General features: G+C 35.0%; 1 protein-coding gene across 2 annotated transcripts in view; it reads left to right on the forward strand.

The window, feature by feature from the left end:
• Positions 1–24,892, forward strand: part of LOC136810599 (beta-mannosidase-like) — a 41,701-nt gene extending 16,809 nt beyond the window's left edge. Inside the window, exons 9-17 of one of the 2 annotated variants that reach the window (XM_067067157.1) lie at positions 3,477–3,559; positions 3,710–3,758; positions 4,125–4,266; positions 4,517–4,702; positions 14,142–14,407; positions 20,723–20,929; positions 21,444–21,602; positions 22,084–22,236; positions 23,575–24,892. In XM_067067157.1, coding sequence (XP_066923258.1) covers positions 3,477–3,559; positions 3,710–3,758; positions 4,125–4,266; positions 4,517–4,702; positions 14,142–14,407; positions 20,723–20,929; positions 21,444–21,602; positions 22,084–22,236; positions 23,575–23,670 — 1,341 coding nt within the window. In that variant the 3' untranslated portion in view covers positions 23,671–24,892. Of the gene's footprint in view, positions 1–3,476; positions 3,560–3,709; positions 3,759–4,124; positions 4,267–4,516; positions 4,703–10,148; positions 10,340–11,047; positions 11,252–11,538; positions 12,339–14,141; positions 14,408–20,722; positions 20,930–21,443; positions 21,603–22,083; positions 22,237–23,574 lie in introns of those variants that run through there. The other variant, XM_067067158.1, reaches the window with a different exon arrangement.
• Positions 24,893–26,101: the final 1,209 nt, after the last annotated feature.

A 26,101-nucleotide genomic window follows, 5' to 3' on the forward strand; every position in this document is an offset into this window, starting at 1 on the left:
GCTTGTTTTTATTAGAACATCTAAAAATTTTGAAGCCTTCAGATGTTCTTACCTTTATGATTTTCAAGCCTAAAAAGCCATTTTCAAGCCATTTTTTATGTATTTTTGTCCATTTCCCTAAAAGATTGGCTGTTTTAGAGTCTGCAAAGCCTTAAGGGCTCTGATCATAGTCAGAAAGTTTGTTAAGAAAAAAACAAAAAACTGCCTTTATAAGTTGTTTGGTAATTTATACTGTCAAGAGTAAAATTAAGAATCTAATTACAAAAAGGACGTTATGAACTTTAAAAAGACGTTATTGAAATGATATATTTTTACCCTCTTCATCGAAAAGTGCTAAGTTTTAATGGGTAATAATTAACCTTCATGTTTCAAATTTTTTAAATTGTCCGCAAAGAATTGAACTATTTGGAATTTTTCGGAAAGATTTTCTAGCTTAACGTGTCAAAAATTACGACTGTTTTTCTACAAAAAATTGGGATAAGAAATTTGTCAAAAAGCACTATTTTCAAGATTTCAAGACGAAGAAGCTTTTACCGAAAATCTCTTTTTAGTTTGGTTAAAGATACACCATCTAAGGCAAAAAAAAAATTTAAATGTTTTTTCTTCGCCGAAAATAAGGTCCTCAAAGGTTGAAATACTCTTCTTCACAAAAGTCTTCATTTTCTTCATCATCAATTTTTTTCATTATGATTTTTAAATTTTCAGATTCCGCAATGAGTTGTCCGAACAGAAATGTATAACATGCCATAGTTTTGCTCGTTACATCAGGCAGAAAACATTTTAATACATGGCATGGCATTTCATATCAAAAACTCACTATGGTCAGAGCCCTTAAAATGTTCTTAACTTAACATTTTTGCCATCGAAGCCTTATGTTCTTATATAGTTTGTTCTTATAAAAAACGTGTTGCCTTGATTGTTGTAGAGGATGAAATTTTTTATTTATTTATAGAAGTGTATTTCTCAGGTCTATTGACCTCTATGAAACAATCTTACATCTTTACAATTTATAGGTCTTATCATTCCATTTGTTTGTCAATTCTGCTATAGAGTTTTACAGTTAGGCACTTTGGCCTCTAACCCACTCTTCTTACAATCATGTTGTTTTTGTCGTAAATTTCTTTAAATAGAGTTTAGTCCTAGGACTACCTCTCACTTTCCATATATGACTCTTGTCTTTTTCTTTTGATGTTTTTTCTTTTGCTTTATGATGCCATTGTTTTATTATCTCGCATTCTTTCCTTGAAAAATCGTCTGACACTCTGAAATCATCTTCATCTAGTTTGTGGGCTGATGCAAGTATTCTAATTCTTTCTTCTTCACTCTCGAGAATAACTTTTAATGGTCTCCATCGTTCATTTGTATACATTTCATCTTTACGAGCACCTATGCGATCTACCTTGATTATCGTCACATTGAAACCCATTTGTTGTTTCAGTATTCTTTCTATAAAGTCTTTGTCACCAACCCGTTGCTCTTCTTCGTTTTCGTGTTTGTTTTCACCTAAATCATGCACCATGATGTTGCACTTGGTTGATTTGAGCCAACGCTCCTCTTCGTTCACTGATTTTATGAAACTTTTTATGGTCACCTCTTGTTTTTGTAGATCTTCTTTGGTGACTTCTGCATACGATTGTTTCTTTGTTTCTTTGTTGTTGAGTTGTTCTTTAGATCGTTCGTTGTTTCGTTCTTTGTTGACGTCTTTTTTATTCATTAGCTTCTCGACTTTCCTTTCTAGAGAGGTTATACTCTCGTTGAAACCTGATTTCAATCCATGATGTTCATCTTTATCTACTTCTTTCGTTGTGATGTTACTGCGAGCTTTTTGTCTGCTTATTTTAATCCTCTCAAGTAAGAGTGACGTTATTGTAACACAATTTCCACAATCGAAGCGCCGGCTTTTATATTGCAGACAAAGCTGAATCTGATTGGGCGGGAGTTCAGAGCAAGCAAGCATAATGGACTAGTCTATCACATCTCCTACATTGTAAGGTGTCGTTATCTGCTATGATGGTGTTTGTTAAACAGTTATTGGGTGTGCAATATCCATAATTTTGTTGAATTTCCTTGTTAGAATTTTCGTTGATTTCTGCCATATTGTTGCATTTTCAGGATCGTGGCAGCACAGCTTTAATACTCTACCTACCTAGATTAGGAGGAGGGTTTTTGTATACCTCCTTTTCAAGAAGCTTTAACATTACTTGGTTGATTTTTTTACTTTGGCCTTCCTAATAGACCGTTCAAAAATTAATTTTTACGTTGTTTACGTTGGGCCGTTGGGCGTTGGAAAAGCAATTTTACTAAAGGAAAAAGCTGAGTTGTTTATTTTTGATGTCATTTTATAACCTTTGACAATGAATAACTAATTGTGGTTTAATCTGAAATCATAGTAATTCCTTATATGTTCTTAGGAAATTCCCTTTGAACAATTTATACAAATGATAATTTCCTGTTGATTTTTTATTTATTACACACAAACTTTGACAGTATACGGGAGACGGGATAGAAAAGTTGCTTGTAAAAAACTTCAACTAAATCAAAATGTTGCTTTTTGCCCTATAGCCCCTACTCAATTTTAAGGTGTAATCCTGGACCATCTCTCTATTCACTTTTCCACGTTATTAGTGTTCTTTAGATAACTTTTTTCTCTAGTGTTTTAAAAGCAATGGGTAAGCAATATAGTTTACTTTTTATAGTAGGGGGCCGAGCCTGGGGTCCCGTGACATCTTTTTTACGACCTAGCCATTTTTAGTCCATTCCATAGAACAATATTACAAGATATTTTCGAGAGGGAAGACGTGGGTTAGTCCCGGAAAAACTTTTTATGACCAAAAAAGTGACGCCATAGGCAAAACTGCACGGGAAAATAAGGGGCAGAGAAATAGCTGATTCCGGGCCTATTTCAAAATTCAAAATAAACGAAAATGATTGGTACCATCTGAAAGAGCGTGGAATTCTGAGCGAAAAAATTATTACAACAACTCTCTGACTAAAACACAAAGAAATAGTTCAAAAACATACCGACCTCAGTACGATCAAAACAAGATTTGACGTCAAATTCACAGTAGAGCAGACAGTTAGTTGGTCTAAAAGCAGCCGTATTTCTTTGTGTGTTTTAGTCAGAGAGTTGTTGTAATACAATTTTTTGCTCAAAATTTCATGTTCTATCAAATGGTACCATTCATTTTCGTTTATTTTGGCTTTTGAAAATAAGCTATTTCTCTACCCCTTATTTTTCCTTGCAGTTTTGCCTATGGCGTCACTATTTTGGTGACAAAAAGTTTTCCCAGGCCTAATGCGCGTCCTCCCTCTCAAAAATATCTTGTTATATACTGTTCTTTGGAATAGAATAAAAATGGTTCGGTCGTAAAAATGATGCCACGGAACCCCAGGCTTGGCCCCCTACTATTATAAAATAGGATGTCTTTGACAGTAAGGTAACCTTTATCGTTACTTGATGTTTGTATGTTTTACAGACCCGACGATTACATCATCATCCTTCAATCATTGCTTGGAGTGGAAATAATGAAAACGAGGCCGCTATTGCACAATCTTGGTGGTGAGATAAATGTCTTTTAAATTGCCAACTATTCCAGGCTGTCACGAAAATGTGATATTTGAAAGGTTTATATGATTTTACTAGAATGGCAGATCAAAAGATTTATCATATCAATCATTGATTCAAAGCTTTTTGTTCTTTTAAACTCAGGGATGAAGTCAAAACGAATAGAGAACGTCTAACTACGGATTATGGAAAGGTAAAATATCGCGGTAAACTCTACTTCGTGCACTATAAGCATATCTGCTTATCTTTTGGAATGATGGCCAAGTGGTCAAAGGCATCAGCGTCTTAAACCATGGATTCGCGGTTCGAATCCCCGCTCCTTCCAATGTTCCGTTCACTTCATAGATAGCCGAGCCGGCTGGCCATGGACCCAGTGAAAACAATCGAATGACTGCCTAAAAGTCCTAAATTACTGGGCTATCCACGGAAAATGTCGACTTTATCTTATCTTATCGTCTCTGAGATGAAAAAAAAAACAATCACGGTAAGTACCTAAGACAGATGTCGGAATATCTATAAAGATTTTTTTGTGTTGTGTTATGTTCATCTATCTTTTCAGCTCTACGCAGATACGATTAAACCAATCATAGAATCGGAAGATAAAACACGCCCTTATTTCTTGTCCTCGCCCTCAAATGGCAATGAAAATGTAGCAGAGAAATATATTGCTAAAAACCCTCAAGATGAAAGATTTGGAGATGGTAGGTGTCAGCTAATGGCCTGGCTTTTCTATTGTATAAAGATTGATACGATGAAGCAGTTCACATTATAAAAAAGACATTGTAGATTAAATTTTAGTAGCGATAGAAATATAAGAACAGTTTATTGAACATATCTGCCTCAAAAGTACCGGAAATAAAAACTGCCGGATGCTCATCCATATTGAAACTAATACTCCCCATGTGCATCATCAGTTAAGATTTCCTGTAAAGTGCTTTACATTTTTTTCAGTACATTTTTATGACTACAAGAAAGACTGTTGGGACCCGGACACATTCCCTAAACCTCGATTCGCTTCAGAATATGGCTACCAATCATATCCTTCCTTTCAACTACTCGAAGAAGTTAGTTGGAAAATGAAAGATCAATTATATTGGAACAGTTCTCTCATGTTTCATAGACAACACCATGCTAACGGTAACGCATTAAATTCTTGATTGTCAAAAAATTTCTAATTACAATAACTTTGAAAAAATTGTCCCGTTTAAAGTAAATTAATATCTAACTGCACTAAGCATAATAAACACGGATAAATAACGATCAATATTTATATTCAGACAAAATGTAAGTTAAGTAATGTGTTCGTAGAGATAAGCGTCTAATAATCGTATAAGAGTGATGGCCAGATTTTGTGTAAAAAATGAGATAAATAAACCGAAATAAAACAAAAGATTCTTTTGAAGAACGACAACTAAACAATATCCCTGGACCAAGCTACATCCGCCATCGTTGATCCTTTTTTTTTAACCCTTTGAGTGCCAGGGTCCTTTTTTCTAAGTTTTTTTTAAAAAATCGCTAGTTCAAACTTTAAGGGCTTATATCTCCTGATCTAGAAGGAATTAGAAGCTCGTATATAGCTCGTTGGATAGCTTAGAGTCTCTTCTTTCTTTTGGGCGCCTTCGGCGCCGCCCGATTTAGGAAGGGCGTGGTGGGCGGCGGCCAAGGGGGGGGGGGGGTAGGTTAGGGAAATAAAGCAGTCAGGCCCGCTGCGTGGACCTGACTGAACTGATGAAAAGGTGCCCAGTGGTAAAATTTCAAATCAATTCACTAGAAGACAGAATAAAGTAAAACAGGGCCTAATTTGGAGGTTCTTGGATCACTCGTTGACCAAAAATAGTCAAAAAACGGTCAGAATCTCAAAAAAGTGAATTTTTGTCAATTTTTTGCATTTTTTTGACTTTTTTGCTTAAAATTTCGCTGGAAAGACTCACTTTTGAATTTTTTTTTGCTTGACCATAAAGGACAATCTAATTCCTACGAGTTCGACCAAAAACAACGATTTCTAACTCAAACTGGGCATTACAGGAGGGCTTCGCCCTCCTATATAGCCCATGTCGTATATATACGACATCGGCACTTAAAGGGTTAAAGTGGTACCACTGACCTTTATATATCCCTGGACTAAGCTACATCCGCCATCTTCGATTGGAGTATTTTTCTGAAAGTGGTACCCGCTAAGAAATATGCAGTGTTAAAAATTTACGTCAAACGACGCTACATCATCAAAGTATTCGAGGAAAAGTTAACCTAGCGCCCTCGAAGCATTTACACCGCTATTATAAAACTCCGATCAAAGATTTTGCGTGGCCGTGATTGAGAAACTTGATCCAGCCTATATAAAGGGTAGTGGATTCCTTTTACTTAGTAAAAACTCAATATAATCTACAGCAAAGACAAGGTGGTAAGTTTCTAGGAACTCCCAGGTCTAGCGCAAATAGAAAAAGGGCTCCTTCACTCCAAGCTCTCCTAAGAGTCATCACCTTCTTAAAAGAACTTAAAGTCCCATTGGCGTCAATGAAGTTAAACATTTGTTTATAAGCGAATCCAATTTTCGGGTCGGGGCTCGAGTTGCTTTCCTGAAAAATTTGCTTCGACCATCCCTTATTTTATACCATGTTTTATGCTTATTTAGATTATCTAAAAGGCTTTTACTTTAACAGGGTGTCTACGGGACCTTGAAAACCTTGAAAATGAACCACCCCACCTTGAAAACCTTGAAAACTATCAATTTTCTGGGAAAAAACCTTGAAAACCTTGAAAAATCGTCGTTAAAAACCTTGAAAAGCACCATCCAGTCATTTGAAAAGTAAGAATAAGTAAAAAATCGCCTGCGGCGCTAAACCCTTCATAACATTTAGAGAATTCCATAATTTCCTGTTTCTGTTGCGATTCTGTTGCAACGAATGCAACATATTCTTTTATCATTAGCTAAGTTTTTGTCACTAATGTTCTGTTTGCATGAGCCCTAAGAAATCGACTGTTCCCCAATTTTCAAATCGCTTCAGGGCGTCTTGGAATAATGGCCGTTCATCAATAAAATTTTGAGGATTCCTTAAAACAACTCTTTTGTCAATTGATTTTTGTAAAAAACAAAATCAAAAACAAGGCGTTTTTTAGCCATTTGAAAGAGTCAAAATCAAAATTTTCTCTCGTCGGCGCAAACCATGGTTGCGCCTCCTCGGTCACTGTAAACAATTGGTTTTGCTTCTAATTCTTTATTTCAACAGTTGGAAGACTAGGGAGCTGGAGTATTTCTTTTTGTGGTATTCTTCTCGAGAGGGAGATAGGAATTTAACTGTAGAAGTAATTCACCGGGCACCAAAATCGAATAAATTTTATTTGCTGTCCTCTGTTTTTCTTTCACCTACCACTCTGAAAAAAAAAAAAAATTCCTGTAAAGAGCCATCTGAGTACCAAAAAAACCTTGAAAAGTGCCGAAGTTTTTGCATAGAAACCTTGAAAAACCACTTAAAAATTACCAAAAAAACCTTGAAAACCTTGAAAACCCCGAAAAAAAAACCCTTAGACACCCTGTTAAGAGATTTATGGCTTATTTGAGGGCTGCTTATAAAATAATATGTAGTTTCTTACAGTGGGCGAGGTTGCCCAGTCCTCTCTTAAGGGAATTATCAAAATGTTCAAGCTTTACCGGTAAGGGAAGTTGAACCCGACTCGGGATGCGGTACATATTCTAAGGCCAACTATCATTCCTCTACGATGGGAAATTGTTTGACCTGCGCCTTTAGAGCTTTAACGTTGGCGTCTGTCGATCCTCTATTGGAATATATCAGGTAGTCTGATCTAAGCAATAGATAACTTGGAGCTGAGGGAACCTCCTTAGCATTCAATCTCGCTCGTCCAAGAAAAGTCAACAAAACCGTAAATAGTATGAAGAACAGGCTTTTGTTAGACGATGCGCGTAGCCTAGAATACCGTCGTTTAAACTTACTCAGAAATCTCAAATTGTTTCACATAATATCTCATCAATATATGTTTAGTTATTTTTCAAAAAGATTTTGGACCCTTCTTGATGTTCTATATAATTCTGTATAAAAAGTCATAGTCAAGTGACTCCATAATTTAAATAATTGAAAACATTTTAACCCTTTGTGCGCCTCTTTGGATTTTCGTTCACTCGTTGAAAAAGTGAATTTCTGGAAAACTTTGGCATTTTTTTTTACTTCAATGGCCAAAATCTCTCCAAAAAGACCAAATTTGCAACTTTTTTGTGTAGATTTTGAAAGTGCATTTCATTTCCATCAACTTAGGCTAAAATGAAGATTTCAAATCGAAAATGGGGCTGTATCAGAAACGCGTAAAAAATTATAAGGCGCGCAAAAATTAGGGCACGCCAAAAATTAGAAGGTGCAAAGGCGTGCAAAAAAGATTAAGGCGCGCGAGGAGCGCAGGTGCGCTGGGGGCGAAGGCGCGCAGGGCGCGCAGTTTAACAGACTCAACTTTAACGGTAGTGCTGATACAAACTTCTTTTCCTCCTACCTTTTACTTTCCACGTTACCTGTCCAGATCAAAGAAAAAAGTGGATAAAATGAAAATTCTTTTCTGATGAATACTACAATATTAAAAGTTATCTTTCATCACAAAATGATCCTTACATTAATGGCTCAAAACAATGTAATTTGTGCCTGACAGAAAAATTTCATTATGACGTCAGAACTTGACTTAATTTATTAATAAACGTTCGGAATTAATATCCAAATGCAGTCATGTAAATAAATTTCTTCTCAAAAGCTTTAAAGCAGTCTCACCGGACTAACTTTAGCATTTTCCATACATTTTTTACTACCCTTTGCACCAATTATCTCAACTTTTTAACATTTTTCGGCTTTTTATACATACATCAATTTTTATTGCACCAATTATCTCAATTTTTTAAACATTTTTCAGCTTTTTTAAAAGAAGAGAATTTCTAAATAGGTTCATTTTATTTTGTACATTTGAAAAGTGCAGTAGCACGAAACTCGGAGTAGTGTACTTTTTATTTTGTGATTATTATTATTATACAGATTTACAAGCTAGGCTCACAGTGGGCCTCTAACCGATCTTATTTTACACTATTCTTGAATCGTATTTTGAGGGATGGTTTTCCTATGCATCGTTGAGGTTTTCTTTGAAGGTCTTTATAGACTTTGCTGAAACGAAATTTCTCGGCAGTCTATTCCAGGTTGGCACACATCTGTAATAAAAGGATTTCGTTTGAGGTCCGTGGAAACCGTCATTTGCGAAGTTAGGTAGAAGCTCATGGGGGTGTCTTCGATTTGGACGCGGACGTTTACTCAACTTGTCAGGTATTGTTGTTTTATCGTAGTAGTGGAGGTGTTTGTAAACCTGTACCATATCACAAAATCGTCTTCGAAATTCGAGTGTTGGTAAGCCGAGAATTTTGAGCCTATCACTATATGAAAGGCTGCGGTACGTTGGGACCAATCTTGTTGCACGTCTTTGCACTCCTTCGAGTAAGTTGACGTGTTTACGTAATCTTGGTGATGGAAGATATCTTTTATTATTATATACCTGTAGGCAAAAACAGCCATTAAATAATTCTTGATATACCATGGCTATTATGGGCGACGACAAAAGTTGGACCCCCAAATGGACCCCTAAATGGAACCCTTTGAAAAACGAAATAACGGCTGTTTCAGGCTGTAAGATAGATTATCAGAGTAAGGTCTTGTCTACTAGAAAAACTTTTCTTTGTCAGAGATTTTAGCATAGTATAGAATTGTATGTATAAGTAGCTAAAATAGAGCGACCGGCTTTTCGGTTAATAATCCATAAGTACAAGGCAGCTACAGAAATTCTTTGGCAGGAATTTAATTTCACGAGTTGAAGACTCGTTTGCGAAATTTTACGTCGTCAATGAAGTAGTTCGTAATATGCCTCAACCAAATAAATTTTGTCTGCCAATTGTGTCAAGGACAGAAGTCTCAATTTTTAAGTTTGGGTTTAATAAATGAAGAGAAACAGATAATTGGCAATTTAATACCGTAAGTTGGTCTAATGTCGACATCCGTCTTCTAATTTCGACATCCTTTTTTATAGATAGGAATAATAAGAAGGTCGAAATCGCTGATTGACTAAAGATTTTTCCTCTCATTGTGCTAAACAAAGTCAATCAGCGATTCCGACTTTCCTCAGTTTCTATTGTTCCTATCTCTAAAGAAGGGTGTCGAAATTAGAAGACGGATGTCGACGTTAGACCAACTTACGGTATCTTTTAAATGAACTATGAATAGTATAAATAGGAACAGTTTAAAAATGAAAATTTTAAATAATAAACTAGTAGACAAGACCTTAAAGCTCTGTTTACACTATACAAATAGAATATTTAAACATTCCGGTTTGCTTCTATGAGCTATTCGGTATTTCCGGGACTGTGAGTCTAGATAGGGCTTTAAAATGTTCTTGGCATGTTCTTATTTTCACCATATTGTGAGTATTACCCAATTTTCTAAGAAATTGAGTGTCTTAGAGTCTGTAAAGAATTTCTTAACTTGTTTTTAACATTTTCACCATCAAAGCCTTATGTTCTTATATGGTTTGTTCTTTATGATAACAAAACGTGCAACATTTTAAAGATTTTTAACTAAAATTTTGGTTACAGCAGCGAGCAGGTTACAGCGTTTTAATTACAATAAAAATAATGACTTATTGGAGATCATCAAAGCCTTTAAAGGTTCTCACTGTAATCTTGATGGTTGTGACTTTATTATACTACAAGGAGGATCTGCCCAAGCGAAACAAAGCCACAACAGAGTGAGTAACTTTTTTTCTAACCTGATAACAGATGGTTGGAATTTTTTTACGCGCACGGTATACTTTTGAAGGCGCTTGAAAATTAACTATTTGAGAACAATTGTCAAATCTATAACAAGAATTTTGTTTCACGCCGAGATGTCAAAAATTGAATTTTCTCTAATAGGGCGCTTTATATTCCAACACAATCTAGCGGTGACTTATTGTATTCTTTCCCAGTCTTTTTTTAGTGTTGCACGATCCTTACGAAATCGATGTTATGCATTAGTTTGATTAGTTTTTCGACGGGCTTGACTGACTCTAAAATCTCAAAAATCAAAATCAAAATAAAATTGATTTCATATTGCTCTGGTCTTTAGGGCAGAATTGAAGTAGTCTAGACTGTACCCCGATTCTTAATACTTTGACCTATTGTTCTTGAATTGTTCTTATAAAGAATACTGTATGCGGCACTATTTTCATTGATGTTGCAAAACTTTTAGATACATTATATCATAAGCAAAGTTATTTTGGCCCACCTAAAATTTAAGCACTTTATTTTTAATAAATTTTAAATGTAGAGTTTATGGGACACATTTTTTCATTAACTTTGCTAAATTTTAACACCAGCATACATTTTAAGCTGTTTTTGCCCATCAAAATGTTAGTTTAAAAAAGAATCTCTCGAAGTGTCATGTTTTTGACATAACGTTTTCATATTTTTATAAGGGGTCAACCAGATGAATTCCAACAAGATGAATTCCAACCAATTGAAGTTTACAAGCAAACATGGAAAGGAGATTGTCCATATCCAAAATATGTTGAAATGGAGAAACTAGAGAGACAGAAATGGTTTCCACGATATTTGCACCATCTACAGAAAGTCAATTTGAAGAAAATTGATAAATATTATTGGAACGATAAGTGTGTCAGGTAGAAAGTAATGCAGAGTCTCTTAACTCGAATGTCCCCTTAAGATAAATAAGTTTTTTCCTATCTACATTTAACGATGCCTTATAAACCTTACTCCACAACTCGAAATTTCCTCAACTCAAAACAAATTTGTGTTCCCCGTGCATGTTATGGAGTTATTCAGACTTAAATTTCTAGTCTATGCAATCTAAATTTTTCAGGAATGCCTTCGTTCTATTGGTATGGTAAATTTTATAAGTTTCAAAAAGGTGTCTGACAATAATTCATTTCCATTTTTAACATCATAGATGGTGGCACCCGAACCCGAAAAATACCTGGTCCTTTTATCCACATCGTAAAAAAACGTGGAAGCCTGCCGTCCGACCAGGCCCAAGTTTTATTCGTCCGAATTGTACTTTCGGACGAGAGCTGAAACCACCGACAAAATGTTCAAAAATGCGCCAACGATTATGGGACGAGTTGGATAAAATGGGAGCTGTTTATTTCCCGAGAAGTGGAACAGAGTTGGGTGTTTTAAGAGGAAGTTCTTATTTAACTTCAGATGGCGATATAGACATACATGTAGACGTCCCTCAGGACATATTATTCAAAAGATTGCGCAATGTTTTAAAAGGCATTGCAATGGATCCGGGCGGCAAACCTTCGGCCGAAGTAAGTTGGATACAAAGAGGATGTCCACACAATAAAATGGTTTTTAACGATAACATGGTTGATGAAATGATGGAGGAAGGGGGTACAAGACCAACCCTCAAATCAGTATGTACGTGTTACATGAGTTCTGAGCGATTATCGTGTCATAAAGATGCTAAGAATCGAATGTATGGTCAGTACGGACCTTCATGGTTTGTACCACTTCACGTCAAATACTTAGATGTTCCACACGGTGCACATGTAGACAAAAAATGTAGAAGAAAATTGGAAAGCCTGTTGTCACCTGATGGATTTATCTACGAAAAGGCCGTCAGAGATCTGGATCCTAGTATTGTGTATGGCGAAGATGAAATGCAGATGATTTTAGCGCAATTAAATATACTTCATTACACGATCAAGACAACACTAGAGTATAAACGCACAAAATATACGAAAGGTTATTTTGATTTCAACGCGAAAAATAATTAATTAAATGTTGTACGGCTCTTTTACAAATTTATAGATACAGTGGGCTGTCGTAAATTTAAACTTACACTATTCGATTTTTTCTACAAATTCAAATGAATTCTCAGTCCCAACCAAAGGGAAACCCTCGTAAAAATCTTTCTATAAGGCGAAAATAAAAAATTGTAGTGTTTCCGGAAACCGGCCGGGTGAAAAAAGAATTTTTTTATGACCAGGCCGCAGACTTATGGTTCATCATAAAGAAAATCAAGTTGACCGTCCAAGCTATCAAACGTTGTTTGGTTAGATATTGCCGCTTGTAAATCAAGTTTTGTTCGTTAGTATTTGATACATTAGTATTCAAGGCTTACTTCATGCTGTTTGTACATAAAAGTTATCTTTAAAAGTTATATTTTAATGATCTTAAGTTATCAAAAATAGCAACAAAAAAAATTTTCCGGCCGGCTGCATGAGAGCTTTTTTCCTTCACCCGCATTCCGGAAACACTATATATTTTTATTTTCGCCTAATATGAACATATTACACCTACCGTTAGACTTTGGAGTACAAGAGTTGACTTCAAAACTCACTCCAATTCACAAAGGAAGAAATATATACAGATTTGAATGACTATTTTTCATGTTATATGTTATTTTTTATGTTTGGCAGGCTAATCCTATATTATAAGGCTCCGCCAGCGTTAGCTCTGATCACGATATTGCGCAATTTTTTGTCTTCAATCACGAGCACGCAAATCAGCAAAAAAAACTTGGATAGTCACACATCCCTTTGAAACAAAGTCCAATTCACGTATCACGGCTCAAAAACGATCACGATCACGTTTTGACCTCTAATCACGCAATCATGAAAAAATCACGTAATCAAGCTAGATAAAAGTCCCTATCACGACATCACGCATACCGCTTGGGGTCCTCCTTTATAGGTGTTTTATCTGTTAGCCATCAATAAACGATGGGGGGTCCTAATAAGGTCCAGGGGTTGGAAGATTTTCGTTTTGGAGCAATCTCATTATTTAGAATATAAAGCACTGAGGATCCTTCACTTGCGATCGGAGTGATCTGAGGATTTAAAAATTGTAGTCATACACGAACTTAGAATTTTGAAAGTGGTTGAGCGATATATAGGAACTTAGTCGACCGCGCGCACATTATACCAAAGGACACTTTATAAATTATCTCGAGCAATCGTGTCCTACTTACAAATAATACTATACCAACTTTTGTAATATGATATTTCTTAATGTTTCCAGTTTTTTCTTCATCTTTGTTTATTAAAAGCAGGATTTGGGTCTTATGAATTATCTCTTTGATAACTGTTTCAAGGCGAGTCAGGGTTTTTGTGATTGACATGATTTTGTCCATTCGCTTTAAGTGTCTATATCGATTACTAAGCTATGGAAAACACTCAAGCATAAAATGTTATTACCATAACATGGTTTTCGTATGAAAGCAAGAAATGGTACACAATTAGCGAATGGACTTTGATGAAAAACTGTGACATCTACTTTTCCTAAGCTGTGTAACATTTTCAACTGTCACTTTTTTTTAATATCCTTTAGAATTCTGTATTTCTTTTCCATTGTTTTCCATTACTAACATGGTTCTCAGTTGGCGTTTAAATCTTCAAGGCTTTAAAGACTTTCCTTCGAACTAGAAAAGACTAGGGGAGTTTTTTGCATGAGCTTACTATCTTCCAATTCAGTTCGCCATACCTTAAAAAATTCAAATAGTAAAGGTTTAAATTATCGAGAGCTACTGTTATTCTTCCTTTCCAGGAAACATGGAAATCGAGGCTTTCGTTCGTCAGCATTTCGAATTACCGCGATCCAGTAAAAACACTACATTGTATCTTTCAATGATGGTGTACCTATCACAGATTGTCCAATCTCTCTGCATCAAATATGAAAGTGAGCATTACAGGAGACTTCAAGACACCTTGATTGATGGTAAAGGGCATACAATGGGAGCTTTGTATTGGCAATTGAATGATATCTGGCCAGGTCCTTCATGGTCATCTCTTGAATATAATGGACAATGGAAGGTAATATTATATCAAAACTTCCATAGTTGATGCTCTCTAATTCGATTGGATTGGATTTTAATCCAATAAGGGAGCGTATTGAATAATAGATTTTTATGTTGTCTGTGACTTTTAATATTATCGAGTAATGGAGCGCATCGAATAGTAGAAAGTCGAATAAGAGAGCATCAACTATATTTTTTTTATTTCATTTATAACCGTATTACTTCAAAAAATGCCCCCTTTTTTTAAACGCCCCTCAAATAAACGCCCTCTTTGAATAAACGCCTCCCCACTAGGAAGGGCGTTTACTTCAATGGGATTAATTTCGTGGGGATTAAATTTCGCGGTTTAGCTCATCTGCGAAATTTCGCGGAAGACTCTATTGTAATATTTTCGCGATTCTGTGCTATTTTTGCTATTTTACTGCCAAACTATGCATATTACAATCCCACCGAAATAAATTGGCACTTTTGGGTATTTTAGTATTTGTCAGAACTTAAAGCTGGGGCGAGAATTGCAATTTCAGTACTTCCACTTTGTTTCATTGGATTTTTCTATTTGGGGGGGGGGTTAAGTGGCTTCCAGGCTATATTCTCAACATTATTGGAACAACTTGGAGCATTTAGATCCTGAGAACCTAAGGTCTTAAATCTTGAGTCTCATGTTAAAACTCAGAGTTAAAAACTGTACTTTCCAACCGTACTTTAAAGCACTTAAAAATCACTTGCGGTTTTCAAATTTTGAGGGAATTCCCCTTTTGCATCATATATTACGAACGGTGGAGATCGTAGTTGTAAAATACGCATCATTAGCGCTTCTTTACTGGCGCTAGACTAGTCTGAATCGCAGACCTCTACAAAACCCCTGGTAGTATAGGTCTGCTTAATGATCTACCAACCGCTTTCCGGTTCGGTTTTTTTTAATTCGATGTATTTTACAGAATCTTGGCGGGTTAATAATTAGATTGACGTTAATATGCGCGCAAAAACGACCGTTTCGAACATTTTCAATAGAATGTTTACATTCGAAATTCGAATCCCAGACCAGAAAAACAAAACAGAAAGAAAGATAAAAAACAATCTGATGCGCGCATTTTCTACAGTCTGTAAATTTATTTTTGACTTTTGCTTTTATAAGATATCTGGTCTGTAAATTTATCAAAACTTTTCCTTCAGCTCTTCGGTCGAAACTCAAAAATACAAATATGAACAAAAAAGTGAAAGAAAATAACCAAAAACACTCCAATCTGCAAGAGCAGCCAACGGCTAGGAAGTATGAAATATCTGTTCTTGAGGTCCCTTTCTATAACAGCTATTCTTTAAGAAAGTTAAAAAAATGCTCCTAGAAAATGAGACCTTTTAAGAAAATTACGAAGCTCCCTTGAAAAAAGATCTGGCATCTGGTTTTTTTTTTCACAATTTAGCTCCTGGATTTTTTGAACACATTGTCCGCTGGGAAATTGTATGTGTTTTTCCTTAAAATATGCTGCTGGATTTTAAGAACAGATGTCTTTAAGGCGACCCCTGGATTTTACCTGGGTGTTCTGAGAAAAGTCTCTCCTAGATTTATCCATAAAATTTATTCTCCTGGAAAAAAAGAACAGATATTTCAAAAAATTCTGCTGGCAGCTGCTCTTGAATCTGTTCAAAAGAATTGAATCTAAGTACACCAGAAAGATAAACACAAAGGCCACAAAGTATCGAAAAGTGAAATGCCAAAGCTGGAGAAAAGTTTTCTTTGTTTTTAAACATTTAACAAGGGAATAACAACACTCCCTTTTGTACAATCATAAAGAAGTAATGTCAGAAATATTCAATGTAACCCCAAAATGTACTGTATATACATAACTAAAATACCTTGAAATAATCTGCAACATATCTGTAGAACTGACAAAACAATTATCTGGAGCCAAAGTTATCAACGAATCCAGTGTTGTAAAAATTTATACACTACAAATACAGTCCAAATTCAAGCATCAAAATGTAGTTTTATCATGGAGGTAATAAGAAATAAACGGAGAATAAATGACTCGGTAATGGCCTAAGTTATCGTTAAATTCTTTTATATTTTCATTCAAATCGGTTTTCTTTGATTTACTATCATTGGAAGCAAAAAAATCCAAAATGTAAATTTATAAGAACAGAAGTGAGAATTTTATCCTGATTGAAATAAACATTTTATGCAAAAAGTTCTTGTTCAAACGCGATACAAAAATAATTTTCTCGTAGTAAGGTTACAATAGTTCTATGATTTCATATCGATGTATTTTTGGGCAAACATATTGCTAATTTTGAGAGTTTCAGCACATTTTCCTTGCTAAAAGGGAGGGGGCTTTCAAATTCTGATGGATGATTAATTTAAAGGTTACCTAATCGTAATATAGATTTTTTTTTAAATCTATCGATGATTTTATGAGAGGGGGCCCTTAAAAATATAGGATTTTGTGCTTGTTCCGGCAAGCTTTTTCTCATTTTGATCAACAAAGCTATTATCTCACAATAGAGCTGTTAAAAATCCAACACCTTTTTATTCAGTTTTTTATGAACTTAAATATTCCCATGAGTGCACACAAAATTAATCACTTTTTCCCATTGCAACCAAGGAGCCGTTTGCTTCCGATGATTAGGTACAATGAAATAAAAGTCATTTATTCTCCATCTATTTCTTATTACCTCCATGGTTTTTGTTGGTACACACAGAAGATACATCAGGGCACTTAAATTCAATAAATCTTATTTTCTAATCTTTTACAAAATCTCCACATTAAACAAGAAAGGAGGAAGAAAAGGAAGCAAACTTCCTTCCCCCTACTTTTTTTTCGAAATACAAATATATTTTCTAATCTATGATTTGGTGCCTCACAGAAAACATTACGTAATGTTATATTTGTAGACACTCGCCGTATATCGGCTAAAGGTGGCAAATCTCTGGACAAAGGAAATATCGCTTATTAAGCATCCTCTATAAGGAGCACGAATCCGTTAGTGGATGCCAGCAGCCTAGCGCTAGACATGTTAAAAGTGATCTTTTGACAATATTTGGAATTCAATTCAAAAGAATTCGCGTATAAAACCTTTTTTAAATTTCCATTGGGACTTATTTTCGCGGATGACTATAAAATCTACTCTACCAAGTATTTAAAAGAAGTAGCCGTAAGGAAGAATCATATGTAGGAAAACTTCGCTGTATGTTAACAATTATATCTTTCAGTATTCAAATTATTTTGACCCATTTTTTATAATTCTAAACTAACATATTTGAACTGAAAGAAAGCGCTCTAGGCAAAACAAAGTTCCGATTCATTTTATTAAAGTGACCATAGTCAAAGATTCGACGTTATACGGTATCCATTAGATTGCATATATTGGCCTTCTTGATCGACCGTTTAAAAATTCATCATCTGTGGTCCATTTGAAGCGGGAAAGCCAATTTTACTGCAGAATGAAGATAATTTGCTCTCTCCATATGTCTTTAAAGAATAATAACTTGTGGTCTGGCTCCAATGAGTTGAAATTAACTCTCTCTGGACATGTGGAATTTCCCTGTGACCGTGTTTTATGTTCTTTTATGTTGATTTATATAGCACTTTGTCATTCTACCTAGTATAAACCAAGCAATTTATTGATTACCATTGATAAAGTTAAAAAGCATCTGAAAAATATATACGTGCTAATTTGCATGCTATACAACAACACGATATGGTCAGAAATGTATCGAGAATGATCGATCTATTTTTTGTTAGATATTTGTCAAGCACGTCAGTGGCGTTGTGGCCGGGGGGGCCATGGCCCCCAAGCGGAGCTTTTTTGAAGGGGCGCCGAAGAGCAAGGGGCGCCAAAAGAGAACTTTTTCAAACGCCCCAATCTTAAAAATCATACTTTATGCGCCTTAAATTGCGCCCAGGACCAATTTTACTTAGATCATTTTAAAATACTTGGAATTTTTTCGCTCGCAATACAGTTAATTGGTAACTTCTAAGCAATCTAGCTAATTTACAAGTTTTTTTTTGTACAATATAGCATTATTAAATGAAAATCTAACTGCGCCCCAAAACCAATATGCTGACAACAATATTGAAATCATATAACATCAATTTTTCGCTCGCTTCGCGCACCACCTTCTTTCTTTAACTTTCTTTTCACTCTAGCAAGTGTCAAATTTTTCTACTTTTATTTAGTGATTTAGGGATCTTGGCAGTCGATTTTGAAAAATTTTCTAGTCGGTGGGGACACCACTTTGGAAAATTGGGGGGTGGGGGGGGGGAGGGTGCGGGGCGCCATTTAAAAAAATATTGACTTTGGCCCCTCCAGAAAAATTTTCCCACAACGCCACTGAGCACGTTAGCTCTGCATATTTTAAGCCGCGGCTGGAATGATAACATCTGAATTTCTGTTGTTCTATTTCTGTCGTATTTGATGACTACACGTTTTTTTTTTTATTAGAACACCTAAAATTTGGCTGAGCCTGGATGTGCTTATTTTTTTAGCGATTTTCAGCCTAAAATGTTCTTAAATGCGTTCTTAATTTTTCAGACTACTCTAAATCGACAATATCATGCAAAATAAAGAGCACTTAAAATTGGTAAAATTTGGACAATATTTGACTCTCGAATTTAGAAGATCCATCCCTAAGTTCGGTTAAAACTGCTTGAAAAGAAGAAAAAATTGTAGTTTCTTGTCATTTTTTCCCAAACTGAGGCTGGAAATGTTCTTACGATGTTCTTAATTTTTCAACGAATTTCAGCCTAAATGTTCTTATAAACTAGGTTCTAATAAAAAAAAAAACGTGTATTTGTTGATCAAGAAATAGGTGCCAAATAAATTTTTTTCCGACCCCCCCCCCAGACCCTATTAGTTGTGAGAGTAAGTAAGTATTTATTTATCATTTAACACTACAAAAAAGATACAAGTGATGATATGCACAAAAAATATATGAAGGGAGACCGCCTTATAGTCTAGCTAATCAAAAAGATGCGGCCACCTAAGTACAGATTGCGTTTATAACACTTCATGAATTATTTATAAATATTTATATTCTTGAATATAGTTCTTATAATTTTAAATCTGGCGAAAAACTATTGTTTCCACAAAATACCCCTAGAATATGTCCAAAATTACTTCAAGTGTTCTATTGGGTACAGATTAAGATATCTAGCAATGAGAAAACTTTTTTTGAAGGAAAATAATAAACTGACAATCTTGATGCTCTGATAAAGGTCGGAGACAGAGATAGAACAGCAATTAACTGAAAAGACAATGCGGTACATATTCCAGCCGCGGTTTTTTTATATACTATGGTTTCTCTTCAATGTCTTCTTTCCTAGTACACAATTATTCTTTTCAATGATTTCATTTGGCCTTCTTGATAGACCGTTAAAAAATTTCTTCGTATGCAAACTACGGATGTGGCAAATCATTCCTTCTACAAGAATGCAAGTTGATGTATTCGTTCTTTTTATAAAGTTTGACAGAGAATAATTACTTGTGGTTTTGCTCTTTTGCTCCCTTTTAACCGTTCAGAATTCCCTTTTGACAAATTTGATGCAATGATTGATGTTATCTTTTTTTCTCTTTCATTGCATCCTGTGTGAGATGTAATCATAATTTTTTTGAATTAGCCTGATATATGCTATTTTATATGAATGGACTCGAATGACATACTGGCCAAAATATAAAAAATATACCGTCAACTTATTTGTAATAAATGGCTGTAACTTTTGATAGAATTCGAATCAAGTTGCGGTTGTGTGCTCGTTAAATAGATATTCGTGAGTGGAATATTATCAAGTAAAAAAATTGAGATTTAGGGCATTTTCCAAACATTTTTATATGTACTTAATGGTCAATGGTTCTTCGTCGTTGCTCAAGATTTTCAGAAACACACCATATATTTACATATACACGAACGTCCAAAGTTTTGAAGCGTTCGGATGTTCTTAACATTTTGAGTTTTAAGCCTAAAAATGTTCTTAGCATGTTCTTATTTTCGTCATTTTTGATAACTTTGTCCATTTGCCTATAAAATTGGGTGTTTTACAGTCCGCGAAGCCTAACATTCTTAACTTGTTCCTAACATTTTGGTCATCGAAGCCTTATGTATGTTCTTATATAGTTTTAGAAAGTTTTAGTCAAGTAGATCAGCTAATTTGACATTGAATTATGTCACTAATATGTGAAAATAGTCAATATAGGAGATTTTTGTCCTGAAAAAGAAACATTTTCAATCCATTCGGCTCTTTCCTCTGTGAAAACTTACCTTTATGCCTAATCATGATATTTGTAGAAATTGTTCGCAGTGTTCTTTATCGGCAAGTATTTTTCTTTCTGTTTACAGATTTTGCATTATGACGTTGAGAAATTCTTTGCACCAACCTCACTGAGTGCTTACCGTAACAAGGATTCCATTGTTGTCAACATTGTGCGAGATCATATTTCAAATGAGAAAAAACTGCTGTGCAATATCTCATTTCACGATTGGAAAGAATTTGGTATTTTGTGGAACAAGACCTGGTTGTTAGATTTGTCATCCAATCAGCATTCTGTAATCTATCGTTACTTTTATTTGTTTCTTGATTTATAGGGGAATACAAGCATTGCTACGGATGAGAAACAGCTGAGGGCTAAAAAGGAATCTTAAGATACCTTGGATTTCGGCTTATAGATTTAATCTAGAGCCTTTTTTATTTATGTACACATTTTCAAGAGGATAGGACCTTCGCCTCTAGCCTATGGCTATATCTCACCGATTATTACAATATATTTCGGTCGATTTTATCTTATCTCAGATGGTAAATCTTGAGAAGTGATAAACTTCATTCCCTAGCTTACGTTCACTTAAAGTTTTAACTAACATCAATGGTTCCCTGTTTATCCTAGTAGAAAGGTCAAATTCTTATCTCAAAATTCCCATTTTCAGTATCTGTCTATGTTGATTTAAGAGTGCACAGTGTTAAACCTTTTGAAATGCACTTTGCATCTGTATAGAAAATGAAAGATTGTTGTCACACCCATTACTTCGTGAGCTTTCCAGTTTATGATTCTTGAAAATGTTTTAGATTGAGATCTTTCAAAAGAGCATAACCGAGTTGCAACTACCTGAATCTTCTTACATGACTGCTCAATTGATGGACTTTGAAACTGGTGACGTCGTATCCAGTACTGAATTGTTTCTGTCAAACTTCTCTGGTGATACGCTGAAAAACCCTAATATAAAGGTACTTACTATATAGATATTTTCCTTTTTTATGAGCAAAGGTCATGAAACTAGGCATATCTTATGAGCACTAGAATTAATCTCGTTTCGATAGCCTTGATTCACTTGATTATATTTTGATAACTGAAAATTAATTCACGTAGGAATAGGAAAACAGCTCAGACCTACTTATCGAGGATATCTTGGTCGGATTATGATTCAAATCTATAGAGTTTTTGTCTACAATTAAGTAATAAATAATCTTTTAATTATGTCTTCAAATTCTTCATGCAACAGAATTCTGGCTGGAAAACTTTTTTCGCTACCCAATGCTTTTGATTTGAAACCCAATTAGAATTTTTTTTCGTAAAAAATGATATCAAACATGAGGAACTTATGCATCTAACTTTCTTCTAGAGAATGTGATTTGACGAGGTATAATCCCAAAAGAATCCCTAAATTTGATACCTTCTTACTGATCAAAATATATTTTCTCTATTTAGTGGAGAATTGACAGAACTCAGCGTAAAGAAAATGGTGTGGATTTCGATGTAATTTTATCCTTGGACGCTCCTTCTGCATTCGTTTGGCTAGATACTCCGAATCGGGGTCGATTTCGGGAAAACGGGATACTTATAAACACACCGACTAGAAGGGTAAGCTGCTTACTTAACTTCTTTTGTTAGTTAAATGACCAAAGCGTCTGTTTTATATACACCTCTGTCTCACAACCCTAGTGAAACTTCTTCCCATGAAAAGTTCTATCGAAATCCCGATGGGGATAAGAATTCTATTGTTCTTAGTTCAAAAACTCCAGTGTATTTTAAATACGGACGAAGCAAAGTCAATTTTACAGTTGTCTGAAATTGTAGGGAATTTTTTCCCACCGGGGACGAAGTTTTGTCCAAATTTTCCGGTGGGGTTAGAGTGGGGGGTGTCACCGGGTCTGTGACACATGGGTGTTGTTTACCGATCTCGATATCCTTTTCTGTTACTCGCAGTAAATCAGTGAGAAGTTCAATGTAAAGTTTGTTGAGAAAACAAACACACAAAGTGTGTGAATATTTTGAAAGTAATCTATAAAACAGAAAGGTCTTGAACTCCAGTTGATTTCAAAAACAGATATATTTTGGTTGTGTCATTTTTATGAATGAACTTATTATCAATGGACCCGTTTTCAGAAAACTATGAGCTTTGGAAAATATCTGTTTCTTTTTGCCACGCCTAGACTTTCCATAAGCTTAGAATATTGAGTATTGTGAACACTTTCATTTATTTTTCCGAATTTTTCAAAGCCTTCCCAGCTTCTTGAGAGGAGCTGAAGTATGTTGAAGAAAATGGAAGTCGTGACCTGAGAGACAAACCTCTAAAATGAGGAGGTTCTGTGGTCACTAGGGATGTTCAGACGTAAAGTAAAGTACTCAAAAAATAAGCATTGATTTCAAATATATAATTCTGTGACGCCAATTTCCATAACTTGAACACGCGCGGGGAACAAAGATTTGCTCGGGTTATGGAGTAAGATCTATAAGACATTGTTGACTGAAGGGACAATGAAACTTGGTCGAGTTAAGGAAACATTTGAGTTATAGAGGATCGAGTTAAAGAGACTCCGCTGTGCTCATGGCCCCCGTCACCAGGGGAGCCAGGGGGGGCCATGCCCCCCCCCCCAATATTTTGCAAAGTATTTTTTTTTTACTTTAGAAAATCTTATATATACCGTTTAGAGGGGTGAAATAAGGGTAAAAAGTAGAAAATTTTCTTCGTCGCCCATCCGGTGGGCGACATTTTTTTTTGGCCCCCTCAATTCGATTTGCACGCCGGGGGCCATGCTATGAAAATTGGTTTACATCAAAAAATTTCTGCACAAAACCTCTTTTTGTTGTAAAAAACTTAGTTAATAATCGGTATCTTGACAAATTAATTCTGAAGACCAAATTATTTTAAAGTCACAGTCTTGTCAAAATATAATTTTGTGATATTTCTTTTTATAGATTTCATTTTTGTCATACCATGAGAAGTCAAATAACCAGAAAGTGGACTTTATGGAGAATGTAACAGTCAAATCTTTGTATAATGTCTGGCATTAAAATGTCCTTTTGCAAACAATAGACAATGAAAGGCATTCAAATAGAATTTGAAGCCTAGTGAGGATAGGCTTGACTTGGTTAATGGAAAATTATTCCCATTTCAATTTTGTTTGTGTTTACCTTTAAAAGGTAACATTTTTAAATTGTTTTTGTTTCATTTAGAAATATTTTAAGACTGTTTTTCGATATGAGTATTAAGTTTCTATGATATGATTGAAATGACATTTTAGTCCATTTATGACGTTGATGTTTGACAAAGCTTTTCATGTGAAAGCTGTTTTAACTTGAAGCAATGAGCCTGGAGAGGAGGTTCTTCCAAATATGAAAAAAGATCACGTGATTATACGCCTGACTATAAAATAAGATTTTATATGATAATATAATTATTAATTGGACATATTGTGCTTCTTGGTAGTCTTGTGCGGTTTTGTTGAGTACTCCAAGGGGATGTACCGGGTGCGCCAAGAAAAAGTATACAAAGTGTACAGTATAGTAGGCCTGATTGGTGCTAAAAAAGTTTCTTGGTTAAAATAGTGCAAATTTGGAAATCGAATAACTCCCGCTCAGTACAGAAATCGGCCATTATCGTCTTCTATAGTCTCCTATATTATTCTTCGAAAGCTTTAATTGGTTTTGGCCTAAAGTGAGTTTGAAATTTCCGAAAAAAGATTAGACTCTTGGGTTGTAGCCTGGTTTTCACGAAATGGGTCAGGAAATAACGGCTATACCCTTTTTTGGACCTACCCCGGTGGGGTGGAGGTCCTATAAATTAACCCGTGTTCGTTAGTTAGTTAGTTAGTTACCAACTTTTCTCGAGATTGGCTCATTCAATTTTTCTGATTTTTTGCACAAAGGTGCATTACTATAAACCCTCGAATGTGACGGAGCCCGATTTTCGAAAAAAAAAATTTTCCGGCCGGTAGAACCGGAAATGTCCCGAAAAAAGCGGTTTTTTGAGATTTTCTCGAGATTTTATCATTAGTTTTTTGCGATTTTTTGCACATAGATGCACATTAGTACTGCCGAAAAGGTGTCCAAAACCGTTTGCCGAAAAAAAATTTTTTCCGGTCTGTAGAACCGGAAATGTGCCGGAAATCGTCGTTTTTTTCACATTTCCGTCACATTTTTTCAACTTATTTAATTGTTTCTTTACAGAAAAATGTTCTTTATGACGATGCCCAAAACTTAGCATTGTTTGATTTCCAAAAAATCATCCTTTGAATCCGGAAACTCCTTTAAAAATCGCCGGAACAGGCGAAAACCGGCGTAAAACGGTTTTCCTTCATTTTTTCAACTTATACTCGACAGATTTTCATGATTTTTTGCACAATGATGTAAAATGGCAATGCCCAAAATGTGACAGAGCCCAATTTTCGAAAAAGAAATTTTTCCGGCCGCTAGAACCGGAAATGTCCCGAAAAAAGCGGTTTTTTGAGATTTTCTCAGTTTTAATTTTCTCTGAATGATTGATTAAAGTGTCGATATTATTTTTCTTTCACCGTTAAACATCGATGCGTTTCTTAATTGCTTTCTCCGTTCCAATAGATATATAAATCGAAATTTAAAATTATACATTACTTCCATTAAATTCTAATTATTCGTTTTATAAATAGGTAGGTCCATTAAAGTATTACTTGTTTCTTCTGACTCGAATTTAGAGCTTTGGGTTCCAAATTTTCACGATTTTTATGTTACCAGTTGGGCTATTACTAGCTACTATTAGCGTTTTATCTAGGAAATATAAGAAAGATTTTAGCCTTATGATTTTAGTTTCAATTAGCAAAGATGTGCCTACCCCCTGGTTTGGTACATGTGATTATTATAGCAAGTTGAACCAATTAGTGATAAGTGAGGCCTGTTGTACGAAAAATCCTGTGGTCTCAAATCAAATTTTTATAATCAGCTTATAATTAAAAACAAGATAAAACTTAATCCGAAAATTGATTTTGCCATGGATCAATGTGGAGTCAGATCACAAACAACAAAATTTTCATTTTTTGAAAAAACTAATATTTCGCTTATCAACAAAAGCATCGTCAGTGTGATAGTAATACTGAAAATGTTGAACAAATTTCTAGAAAAATCAACTAGCGGAACAAATTCAAGTCTCTAGAGTCCTTTTCCAACGTTGTTTACGAGTTTAAATGTCCTGGATGCTCTTCCAAATACATGGGAAAAAGTGATCGTACCCTATCTTGTTTTCTATACTGTTTGAAGAAGAGTGTTTGAGCTGACATAAAAAGGTTTTTGTTTGACGTGGTGAGCGTACAAACATCTATTATTTTTTTCATAGAATTATTTTATGCTTTCTCAATTATTGAGACGACTTTGTAAATTTTGTAGTTTATATAGGAAGAAAGAAATTTGTAAAAAACTAGGCGTTATTTTATTGAGAATTCGAAAAATAAAATTTATATGGTAGTTATAAATC

This window comes from Clytia hemisphaerica, unplaced genomic scaffold (genome assembly GCF_902728285.1).
Source record: "Clytia hemisphaerica strain Z4C2 unplaced genomic scaffold, Clytia hemisphaerica genome assembly, whole genome shotgun sequence".
Classification (NCBI taxonomy): domain Eukaryota; kingdom Metazoa; phylum Cnidaria; class Hydrozoa; order Leptothecata; family Clytiidae; genus Clytia; species Clytia hemisphaerica.